The 12,636-nt window shown below is 40.5% G+C and overlaps 1 protein-coding gene across 1 annotated transcript in view; it reads left to right on the plus strand.

Annotated features, from left to right (window-relative positions):
• The window catches only part of LOC121287634 (unconventional myosin-Vb-like), a 124,576-nt gene that overhangs the window by 52,063 nt on the left and 59,877 nt on the right, over window positions 1-12,636 (plus strand). The window contains exons 14-17 of the mRNA XM_041205567.1: window positions 479-562; window positions 8,125-8,259; window positions 9,745-9,842; window positions 11,632-11,718. Of these exons, the coding sequence (XP_041061501.1) occupies window positions 479-562; window positions 8,125-8,259; window positions 9,745-9,842; window positions 11,632-11,718 (404 nt within the window). The remainder of the gene's footprint in view (window positions 1-478; window positions 563-8,124; window positions 8,260-9,744; window positions 9,843-11,631; window positions 11,719-12,636) is intronic.

Consider the following 12,636-nt stretch of genomic DNA (forward strand, 5'->3'; position numbering starts at 1 on the left):
GAGTTACAAGGAAAGATTAAACAGGTTAGGACTTTATTCCTTGGAGTGTAGAAGGATGAGGGGAGATTTGATAGAAGTTTACAAAATTATGAGGGGTATAGACAAGAGTAAATTTGAGTAGGCTCTTTCCATTTAGATTAGGAGAGATAAACGTGAGAGGACATGGCTTTAGGGTGAAAGGGGAAAGGTTTAGGGGGAACTTCTTCACTCAGAGAGTGATGAGAGTGTGGAACGAGCTACCATCTCACGTGGTAAATGCGGGCTCACTCTTAAGTTTTAAGAATAAATTGGATAGATACATGGATGGGAGAGGTCTGGAGGGTTTTGGACTGGATACAGGTCAATGGAACTAGCGGAATAATAATTCGGCACAGACTAGAAGGGCCGAATAGCCTGTTTTCTGTGCTGTAGTGTTCTATGGTTCTAAAAGGATGTATTCAGCATTATATGTATAAAGAAATTTATGAATTGCCTTCAGGTGCTGTATCAGTGTGAAGGATTTTTAGAGAAAAATAGAGACACAGTTTATGAAGAACCAATTAACATTCTGAAAGCTAGCAAGGTAAGCACTCTTAATCTGGTTTAGTGGCGCATACATTGTCTTGAAATAGTTCTGCTGGGTCTGTATGGATAGTGTTCATCAAAGGGATGGAAATGGGAAATCTGTAATTCTAATTATTTTGAAAATTTCAGGGTTGTTATGTGGAGCTTTAACTCTCAAACATTTACAAAAACAAAAATATTCCGTTTACTCAGATAAAAGCAAAGAACTGTGGATGCTGGAAATCCAAAATAAAAATACCTGGAAAAACTCAGCAGGTCTGACAGCCTCTGCGGAGAGAAATACCTGCTGAGTTTTTCTAGGTATTTTTATTTTTATTCTGTTTACTATTTTGGGTGCCATTAAAAGTATTCCAGAATATTTTTGCAGATTATGTAGTTTGTTTGGTATCAAACTTTGTGGAAGTTTTGTGTGTATGTAAGTAGACAACAAAGTAAAGTAAACATTTTTTCACATTGGAAACTTATCAATTTGAGTGTTTTCCTACTACTACATTGAGGTCATCTGAAACCTTGCTTTCATATGACCAACCTTATGATGACCCTTTTTTTGCTAATTTCATTATAGACACAGTGAAACGCTTTGTGATTTTTGTATCTAATTGACTTGATGAAATATAGTGGATTATGTGGCAGTGCATTGATTTTATGCTTCTTAAGCAGAAGGTCATACAATTTACACCACAAAGGAGGCCAATTGGTCCATCATTCTTGAGCTAGCTCCTCTTCTAAGGGTAACTATTCTAATTCTATTTATTAGTCCTTTTTCTCATCCTTTTATACACCCCTTCAAATACTTACCCGACTTTCATTTGAATATTAAGGTTTCTTCCTCAGTAGTCACATGATAAAGGATTCCATATTCTAATAATCCTTTTGTTAAAATGTTTCTTGTGATCATCCTCATATCTGGCTCTTTTTACTAATCTTGCCAAGCAAAGCCTTACATACTCTTGAAAACATTAATCCCCTCTATTTTGTGGGAGGAAGGATAGGCTTTAAAAAAAACTTTCTTCAGGTTTTTCAGAACTAACTTCACATTCCTGGTAGTATCATTCTAGTCTATCTTTACTTTTTACCCTTAATGTGCCTAGAATTGCACACAATATGACAAAGTATTATACAAGTTCATCGTTGCTTTGTGTTTGCATTCAATAATTTGTTATAAAACCCATGATCCAAATTGCATTTTTGTTTTGTGGCCTTGTCACCTTTTTTAAAAAAAATCTATAATTTGTAATCCTAAATCTTTGTCTCCCCCAGTTTAATTATTTAGAGACCGTTTTTTGTTCAGGATAGAATTTTCGAAAATATAGATGTCTAGATTTCTTTCCATTGAACTACATTTATCTTCTCTCTGCCTCCTTTTTCTTCCCCTTAGTTTGTCAAGCCCAAAATTTGATAATCATAGCAAACCAAGAATTTTCATGATTTTAATATAAATGGCAAGGTCTCAGCACAGGCTGTGGGCTGTGTTGCTACTCATCCTGATAATCTGATAAAAGGCTTAGTTCAGTCAGTCATGTGGTGATCTGTACTTGGTGAATCCATATTGATTGTCCATAATTAGCCCAGGTCCAGTAATTCCATAGAGGGATGGTCAATAATGTATTCCCCCCCTATGACCCAGGCAGGCTATCTCTCACACTTACTTTTAATGCCTAATCTTCTCTCTTTGGGGAGAGAGTTCCACTGATCTAACAAACTTTTTGTTCAAAGCCACACTGACTGTCTTTCAGTCTGTACCCACAGATTGTGAAGCCTGTAGCAGTTGTTAACTTGGTTACCTAGTTGCTTCCTTGTGTGTATGTTAAATAAGTGTGTATATATTTATGCACGAGACTTTAAATTCATTTTAATAATTGTCTAGATCAATAGACCTAAATGCAACTTATTTAAATACTTTCTCTTTGTTCATTTGCAAATCCTGATGAAATTACTCAGAAGGTAATTTTTACATTTTTTTGCTTCCTCTTTGCATGATCACTTTTTTTCATTTTTCTTTTAACTTTTATCCTCACTAACTGCATATATTTAAATGGTTGACCTTGATGCCAGGCTGGTTTAATTACTCTTTTTGACTCCAAGCCACTTCAATTGAGCTGGATGTGATTCATTGCTGTATTAATGAAGTCCTTCCCAATGACAGCACTCTACCGATTGTGAAAGCTAACAGACCTAAAGACAGTTTGGCTTTGAACAAAGTTTGTTAGATCAGTGGAACACTCTCTCTCTCTCTCTCTCTCTCTCTCTCTCTCTCTCTCTCTCTCCCCAAAGAGAGAAGATTAGGCATTAAAAGTAAGTGTGAGAGATAGCCTGCCTGGGTCAAAGGGGGGGAATACATTATTGACCATCCCTCTATAGAATTACTGGACCTGGACTAATTATGGACAATCAATATGGATTCACCAAGTACAGATCACTATATGATTGAACTAAGCCTTTTATCAGATTATCAGGATGAGTAGCAACACACCCCACAGCCTGTGCTGAGACCTTTTGCATTTGGCATTTATATTAAAACCATGAAAATTCTTGGTTCACTTGGTTTATCATCTGTAGACTGGATTTCTTTCTTCATTTTAACTTCCATTACTAGGTGGTTGTGTTTAAATTAAAGCTGTGTTGCAGCAGCAGACTTGCTTATCACAATGTGGAAAAGTTAGCCCAATTCTGTCTCCGCCATTTTAAGATATGGCCCAGATTGGGAACAATGTGACAGCCACTTCCATATGGCTCAGCATAAAGCCCAAAAGGGACTTAAACATCTGTAAATGACCAAAATGCTTTATTCCTAGTTTGGGCTGGGGTCAATTGGCCAGTTTTAACTTTGACTTGATAACCATGCCCTGGCACAAGTGTTAAATTATGTATTTGGGGTTTGACATAGACTTGATTGCTTTAAATGCACCTTTTTGGAATGTGGTTCTTTCACAACCGTTGAGAACCTGTGTTACGATCATGATTTTCAGTATCAATAGATTTTAATTAAGGAATTAAATTGTTTTGGATATTATGGTAAATGAATCTGTCATCCCTAAATGGGCTCCAGTCCTCCAGTATGGATGATCTTATGCCTTTAAAGGATGAGAAATGCTGGGTTGCCAACATCTCCTGCAGCCTAAAAACAACTTTTTATTTAAAAAAAAAACCCAGCAATAGCTCATTAGGGCTCCTTTTTCTTCAGCCCCACCCCTGCCCATCAAGTGCCTTCATTAATTTTTTTTAATTGCTTTTTAAAAATTGATGTTTGTGTAGCTCTGCTTTGTGCCTCTTGTTTGCAAACTTAACCTGGTTTGGATTGTGCGGCTGTGAGACAACAAGGGTGTGAAACTGCAGCAATAGGTTTCTTAATGGAGCAGAAACATTCCCCAGATGTACAAGGTGTCAGTGGGGGTGTGGATGTTTGGACAGAAAATGTAGGTTTAAGGTTTTCAAAAGGCTTTTGAGTGGTGGCAAAGCAGTTTCTTTTTAGAGAATTGGAGTACGAGGGCACAATGGCTAAAGTTTTCTGTTAACAATAATAGAAGATGGGAGATTGCAGGCTGTGGTGTGGGGCTTGGAGAGGTTTACCTTAAGTGGCTTGGGGCTAGGTCATCGGATTTACGGATGAGTTTTTATGTTCATGCCTTGTTAAGCAAGATTCTGAAGCTTATCCAGGTAATGTGTGAGCTTGGTTTCCTGGGATAGGATGGTTTTATGGAGTTTTAGATTATTTGAAGTTTGTTTAGGGTGGATCACGGGAAACTGGTAAGGAAGAAATGGAAGAAATCTGAAGTTGAGATGATTTACAGCATAGATGAGAGATTGTGGATAATGTACAGCTGGAGATCAGCAATATTATCGAGGTAGAAATAGCTCATCTTGCTAATGGTTCAGGTTTGAAGCTCAATCTTGAGATATAAGACACAGTTTTTGTGTCATAGGGTATTGCTTGTACAAACATCTGCCAAGGGGAATGAGATCAAGCTAAGATGCAAATTGATGGCTATACCATAACATTCAGCTCCCAGTGTAGATCTGAAGAATGTTCTGACTTATCCATAATTTGGAACTGGAGAGAACAGTAGAAACAAATGGCTAATGTGGTGCTTGATTATGGATATTCTTGCTAAGAGGCAGAATGTAGATGTTTAGGAGGAAGCAAGAATATGTCTATTGGAATATTAAAATGGAACTGTGATATGGTACTTGTATGGATGATTACAGACGAGATGAAGAATTGTGTAGTTTGGAAGTTTGGGGAAAACAGTTACAGGAATGGCAGCTTCGGCGGAGAAGAAAAGAGTTGACGTTTTGAGTCCTCATGACCCTTCAACAGAACTGGGTGAATCCAAGGAGAGGGGTGAAATATAAGCTGGTTTAAGGTGGGGGGGAGGGGGGGAGAAGTGGAGGGGGGTGGGTGTGGTTGTAGGGACAAGCAAGCAGTAATAGGAGCAGATAATCAAAAGATGTCACAGACAAAAGAAAACATAGGTGTTGAAGTTGGTGATATTATCTAGACGAATGTGCTAATTAAGAATGGATGGCAGGGCACTCAAGGTACAGTGATAGTGGGGGTGATGTATAATAAGACCAACAGGGCATAAAAGGTATAGATTTAAAAATAATGGAAATAGGTGGGAAAAGAAAAATCTATATAAATTATTGGAAAAAACAAAAGAGGGAAGAAACAGAAAGGGGGTGGGGATGGAGGTGGGAGTTCAAGACCTAAAGTTGTTGAATTCAATATTCAGTCTGGAAGGCTGTAAAGTGCCTAGTCGGAAGATGAGGTGCTGTTCCTCCAGTTTGCGTTGGGCTTCACTGGAACAATGCAGCAAGCCAAGGACAGACATGTGGGCAAGAGAGCAGGGTGGAGTGTTAAAATGGCAAGTGACAGGGAGGTTTGGGTCATTCTTGTGGACAGACCACAGGTGTTCTCCAAAGCGGTCGCCCAGTTTACGTTTGGTCTCTCCAATGTAGAGGAGACCGCACTGGGAGCAACAAATACAGTAGACTTAAGTTGGGGGAAATACAAGTGAAATGCTGCTTCAATTGAAAGGAGTGTTTGGACGGTGAGGAGAGAGGAAGTGAAGGGGCAGGTGTTGCATCTTTTGCGTGGGCATGGGAAGGTGCCGTGGGAGGGGGTTGAAGTGTAGGGGGTGATGGAGGAGTGGACCAGGTTGTCCCGGAGGGAATGATCCCTACGGAATGCCGACAGGGGGTGTGAAGGGAAGATGTGTTTGGTGGTGGCATCATGCTGGAGTTGGCGGAAATGGCGGAGGATGATCCTTTGAATGCGGAGGCTGGTGGGGTGATAAGTGAGGACAAGGGGGACCCTATCATGTTTCTGGGAGGGAGGAGAAGGCATGAGGGCGGATGCGCGGGAGATGGGCCGGACACGATTGAGGGCCCTGTCAATGACCGTGGGTGGAAAACCTCGGTTAAGGAAGAAGGAGGACATGTCAGAGGAACTGTTTTTGAAGGTAGCATCATCGGAACAGATGCAACGGAGGCGAAGGAACTGAGAGAATGGGATGGAGTCCTTACAGGAAGCAGGGTGTGAGGAGCTGTAGTCGAGGTAGCTGTGGGAGTCGGTGGGTTTGTAATGGATATTGGTGGACAGTCTATCACCAGAGATTGAGACAGAGAGGTCAAGGAAGGGAAGGGAAGTGTCAGATGGACCACGTGAAAATGATGGAGGGGTGGAGATTGGAAGCAAAATTATTAAATTTTTCCAAGTCCCGACAAGAGCATGAAGTAGCACCGACGTAATCATCGATGTACCAGAGACAGAGTTGTGGAAGGGGGCCGGAGTAGGACTGGAACAAGGAATGTTCCACATACCCCATAAAGAGACAGACATAGCTGGGGCCCATGCGGGTACCCATAGCCACACCTTTTATTTGGAGGAAGTGAGAGGAGTTGAAGAAATTGTTCAGTGTGAGAACAAGTTCAGCCAGACGGAGGAGAGTAGTGGTGGATGGGGATTGTTCGGGCCTCTGTTCGAGGAAGAAGCTAAGGGTCCTCAGACCATACTGGTGGGGGATGGAGCTGTAGAGGGATTGGACGTCCATGGTGAAGAGGAAGCGGTTGGGGCCAGGGAACTGGAAATTGTTGATGTGACGTAAGGTGTCAGAGGAATCACGGATGTTGGCAGGAAGGGACTGGACAAGGGGAGAGAGAAGGGAGTCAAGATAATAAGAAATGAGTTCCATGGGGCAGGAGCAAGCTGACACGGTCGGTCTACCGGGACAGTTCTGTTTGTTGATTTTGGGTGGGAGGTAGAAGTGGGCTGTCCGAGGTTGGGCGACTATCAGGTTGGAAGCTGTGGGAGGAAGATCTCCAGAGGAGATGAGGTCAGTGACAGTCCTGGAAACACTGTCTCCTCACTGTCCAAGGGCCCAAACACTCCTTTCAAGTGAAGCAACATTTCACTTGCATTTCCCCCAACTTAGTCTACTGCATTCGTTGCTCCCAATGTGGTCTCCTCTACATTGGAGAGACCAAACGTAAACTGGGCGACCGCTTTGCAGAACACCTGTGGTCTGTCCACAAGAATGACCCAAACCTCCCTGTCACTTGCCATTTTAACACTCCACCCTGCTCTCTTGCCCACCTGTCTGTCCTTGGTTTGCTGCATTGTTCCAGTGAAGCTTAATGCTTCACCTCATCTTCCGACTAGGCACTTTACAGCCTTCCGGACTGAATATTGAATTCAACAACTGTAGGTCTTGAACTCCCTCCTCCATCCCCACCCCCTTTCTGTTTCTTCCCCCTTTTGTTTTTTCCAATAATTTATATAGATTTTTCTTTTCCTACCTATTTCCATTATTTTTAAATCTTTTATGCCTCCCCACCCCCACTATCACTGTACCTTGAGTGCCCTACCATCCATTCTTAATTAGCACATTCGTTTAGATAATATCACCAACTTCAACACCTCTGTGTTCTTTTGTTCTTTTGATTGTGATATCTTTTGATTATCTGCTCCTATCACTGCTTGTTTGTGCCTACAACCATACCACCCCCCTCCACTTCACCACCACACCTCTTCCGCCCCCCCCCCCCGCCCCCCCCCCCCCCACCAAACCTTAAACCAGCTTATATTTCACCCCTCTCCTTGGATTCACCCAGTTCTGCTGAAGGATCATGAGGACTCGAAACGTCAACTCCTTTCTTCTCCGCCGATGCTGCCAGACCTGCTGAATTTTTCCAGGTAATTCTGTTTTTGTTTTGGATTTCCAGCATCTGCAGTTTTTTTTGTTTTTAACAGTTACAGGAATGTAGGATAGCAGTGGTAATTTAACCAAAGTGATTTCATTACTGTGAGTGAGCAGGAAATTAAATAGAAATTTGATTAGAGTGGCTGGTGATGACTGTGTAGGGTTTCTCATTCTATAGCAGTGTGGTTGAGATTTGGGAATAGTGTGGGGAGGGAACTAATTCCGTGAATGTTGGTATTCGAGTGAGATTGGCCGTAGTTATCTGTGATGTAGTCAGTGTTATCAGGAAATAATTAAAGGGCTGAAAATGTCTCCAATGTTGGGATCTCTTCATCTTGTTACTTGTATTGTTTCATAGTCTGGGTTGGTTGCTGAGCTTTTCCACGATAAGAGTACTGCTGCAGGAAGAGGTCAGTTCACCAATGTAACGTTGAAGTCTTCAAGAAAAATGTTACCAGCAACAAGTGAGCGCAAGAAAACCGTGGGATATCAGGTAATTAAAAACAAATGCAATACTTTCCAAACCACTATAAGCTTGGATTTTCAATGCTACAACTGAATGGTTATGAAGTAAAGTTTATTAAACATTTGCAGGTTAAGAGCAAAAGTGATGACCCTAAAATTTCTCTCTCACGGGAGTTGCTTGACTTTGTGTCTCAAAACTCTTTGGGAAAGAAGTACTTTGAATAGTTTTACTTTCCCCCTCTGGTGGAAGTCATAAATGTGTTAATGTTCATTCTATTTAAATGGATTTCCCCTGATTGGTTATATCTAATGCTAAAGTTGAGCATTACTCGTATGATGGATGTGGTCCTAAAAATTGCGATACTCTGATATGCAAATCTTTTCTTAAACCTTATTGTAAAAAAAAATTGAAAGCTTTGCACATAGACTGCATGTAGAGAGTGGTATAGAGAAGCACATCAAAATGGGCACAATGCGGCTGTTGTAGTTGCAGCAGCCAACATGGAACACAAATGGACTGATCTTGCAACAGATTCTAATGTGCCATTTACAGAAACTCCATGATTATGTCTACAGTGTCAGAGTTGGATTTTTGGGTGCCATTAGCCAATGATGAGATGCTGCCTATGGTGTGGATGATGGTTTCCTAGCATGGGGTGCTGCAGGTGGGGATGACCATTAGGCAACTATACCTCATTATATTTTTAATCATAACATCGATATCTACCTAGAGTACTCCAGTGGTACAGAGAAGGCCAAGAGGAGATTAAAATTTTTTTAAGTGATGGAGGATGTTGCGGAGGTGAATAGGGAGTTATTCCCTCTAGTTGGGTGAGAGGAGGGTGGTAGTGATGGCAGAGAATTGATGACGTTACCATGAAGGAGAGGCAGGAGGCTTTTGCAACATAGAGGGATGGACATTTCTCTGGGGCAGTGTCACAACTGACTGCAGTGGTGCTGAATATTGGGTGCTGTGTATAACAGGTGGTTGATCCATGCCACCAGTTTTCACCACTGCAGAAGACTAATTTCCACCACTTGGAATGTTTAACCACAGTCTTTTCAAGGAAAAGTAGATAACACCTGTAGTCCTGCGTCTTCAAATAGTCTATTTCGTTTTGGATTCCTCTAACAGCTGATAGGCTGGATGGTCTCTTTCTATGATGGAAGTGTCTATGCTGATTTAGACCTCTGCTTTCCCACCCCTCACCTCCCTGCCAACTGCCTCCAGCTCTGCTTCTTGGAGAGACGTCACACTTTTATACTTGGTGCTGCCAAGCTGAAGTTGGAATTTCTGGGGTGGGTGCAGTTGAACAGTGCATGCACACATTGCATGTTGATGATCTAGTATGCAACATCACTCATGTCTACTGTAAGCTGTTAAAATAAAATGAGTTTTCTTTTAAGAACCAGCTGTTTGTATTTAGGTTTATATGTGACTACTTCAGATTATTCTCTGGCACTTCAATGTGTTTTGAAATTACTAATAAAGAAACTATAACATTTTCTGTAGTTTAGAGCTTCTCTCCATCTACTAATGGAAACTTTGAATTCAACAACCCCTCACTATGTCCGCTGCCTGAAGCCAAATGATATGAAGCAGCCATTCTCGTGAGTCAATCTGATCCTGTTTTCAGTGTCAATAAGTGTCAATGTATTTTTGTGTCTTCTAAAATAGTGGTAATGTAACCATTGCAGAGAAGTTAAAATGAGGAAAATATGCAACAGCAAAAAAACTGGAACAAATGACTAATCCTACCTAAAATCAGCATTTAAGGGAAAATGCATAAATCCCTTTCAGCCCCTTTTACCCCGCCATTTCCTTAACTTAAATTTTCCTTTTTCAGATATTTATTCATTTTGGTTTTTTTAGAACAAATCCTACCATGGATTCTGCTTCATCGCAGTTTCTGGTAGAGCATTCTAAAGCCTTCGATATAATCCTCTGCATTTTGAACAAAACTTTCTCATGACCCCTTACTTTGGCCTTTTGATAAAGTTATGGAGCCTGATTTTAACACTCTGCAAGTGAATGGATGAAAATCTCAACCATGCAGCTCTCGCTATTGATTCAATGACCATTGAAAATACTCTTATCGCTAGTTACTAAAACCTCTCAATATTGAGCACTTCCATCAGACCTCCTCAATTCTTTTACATCTCTACTTCACTTCATAGAGACTTCAACCCCCATCTGTTTTTGACCAGGCAATTGTTCATTGTTTTCTGACTTTATGGGTTGATGCAGATTATTATCCTTTCTCTTTCTGTTTGTGAAATGACTTGCTGCTTTTTTCAAAAAAATTAAAGGTACCATATAAATGTAAAATGATGGACACAGTGACAGTATTGGGAAAATGTTTCACTGTTGTTGCTCATGTCTTGTACTACTTGGACTTTTTGATACATAAAGGGAGGCTCAGATATCTATGACGCAGTATAGTCATTACCGTACATATATCTGAAGATGTAGTCCTACCTTTGTGAAGGGAAGTTCTTTTTGAAGTGTGAACGTTCAGTTTAAAGACAACAATGATACTGTAATCTGTATATATTTACAATTATGATTGAGTGTTGACTTAAAAGCCAGAATTATGCAGCTGCATGAATTTTGTAATTTAATTTGGTGCGGTGGGTAATCTTATGAAGACATAAATCAAAGATGAATTTTATTAGAGGGAAAATACTCATGCTGTCATATTAAGAGAGGAAGATGACTATAAAGCTGTAGGTCTGTCCCACTGCCCAGTTATACCTGAATTGATCTGGCATCCATTTTTTTAAACCTTTTAATTGTAAAGAAACGTGTTTCCAGTGGCAGAAGGGTTGATAACCAGAGGACATGAATTTAAGGTGATTGGCAAAAGAACCAGAGATGACATGAGGAAATAATGTTTGACAGAGTATTGTTGCAATCTAGAGTGCACCTATCTGAAAGGATGATGGAAATAATCAGTTAAGAGAGTTGGATAGTTACTTGTAGGGAAAAAAGACTTTACAGCGTGGTGGTGGTGGGGGGCGGGGGGGTGGTGTTTGGGTTTGGGGGGGGGGTGGGTGGTGGTTGGGGGTGTGGGGGGGGTGTTGGATGGAGAAGTGGGGGAGTGGGATAAATTGGATAGCTCTACCAAAGAGTTAGCAATGACATGATGGGTTGAATGGCCTACTTCTGTGCTGTATGTTTTTATGATTCAAATGTAACCATGCTGCCCAGTTGCAATATTAAATAGTGGAAGGCAGAGATGAGCAGGCAACATTCTAATGTTTTAAAAAGAGCTGATGGCTGACTAACTGTAAAATATTGGATGTAGGGAAGCAGTGCAATAGACCCCAAGTTTAGTGTTTGAATTCTAAATGGTAATTAATGGCTACTGATCTCAAGGTTTTGGAATTTCTGCTGCAGGTTTAATCCAAACAGAGTGGTGCAACAATTAAGAGCCTGTGGTGTGCTTGAAACAATCCGCCTCAATGCTGCTGGATATCCATCTAGGTCTGTACGCATTGAAAGTGGTTCAAATGTTGGAGCGCTCAGTGTTGAATTTCTTTATTTGTATTTTTTGTATTCTGAAATACTATTCTTGTTATATGAGCACTTACTCTGTGCGCCCTGGAGAAGGTTTTCACTGCCCTAGGTACCTGGCCAAATTTCATAGTGTGCTGAGGGTTTAAGCAAACTTTCGTGTTTCAACTTCTCAGGTCTTTTTTCTTTTCAAAAAGCAGAAGATTACTACTACATGTACATAAACGTGGTTTAAACTATTGAATGCATTTATTTAAATAAGTGAGTATAACAGTAACACTATATGCATTTTATAGTGCTTAACCTTAGTTGTTCTTCATCTGGAACATAATTTGCTGTCAAAGTAAGTGACCTAATGGAACTTGCTGCTTTATTGGTGAGAAAAGGTACGTGGTTAAGCTTTGGAGTCTAAAAGTTGCCATCCAAGATGTGCTGCTCTGCCATTGTGGAAATAGCATCTTATTGTCTGATTTACTGTTGAAATGCATTCAATGCTGTGCAATTGCTGTATTTCTGTAGCAGATACAACCTGAACTTACCATGAAAGATCAGGGCTTGACAATTTCTGTCTTAAGTATCCTTTTTCAGGAAATGATTAATGTTAATAATAGCCAGTCAACCTCTCTGGCACTGAAAATTAACTATTGCAAATATGGACTCTCATTCCTTCAGGGTTTAGTTGTTGATCTAAAATTTAAGGTTGAAATTCTTAATCTAATTTTTCACAACCTCTGTCTTGCCCTGGCAGCAAATTATGGGACCATAATTGTCAACTGCTGTGTTAAATTATGGAAGAATATCCTTAATTTTTTTCCCCCTCGTGGATGGTGTGATCATCTTTCTGAAGGCCCCAAACAAATTTCATTATTTGATGACTTCAAAAAAAAT

This window comes from Carcharodon carcharias, chromosome 14, assembly GCF_017639515.1.
Source record: "Carcharodon carcharias isolate sCarCar2 chromosome 14, sCarCar2.pri, whole genome shotgun sequence".
Classification (NCBI taxonomy): Eukaryota; Metazoa; Chordata; class Chondrichthyes; order Lamniformes; family Lamnidae; genus Carcharodon; species Carcharodon carcharias.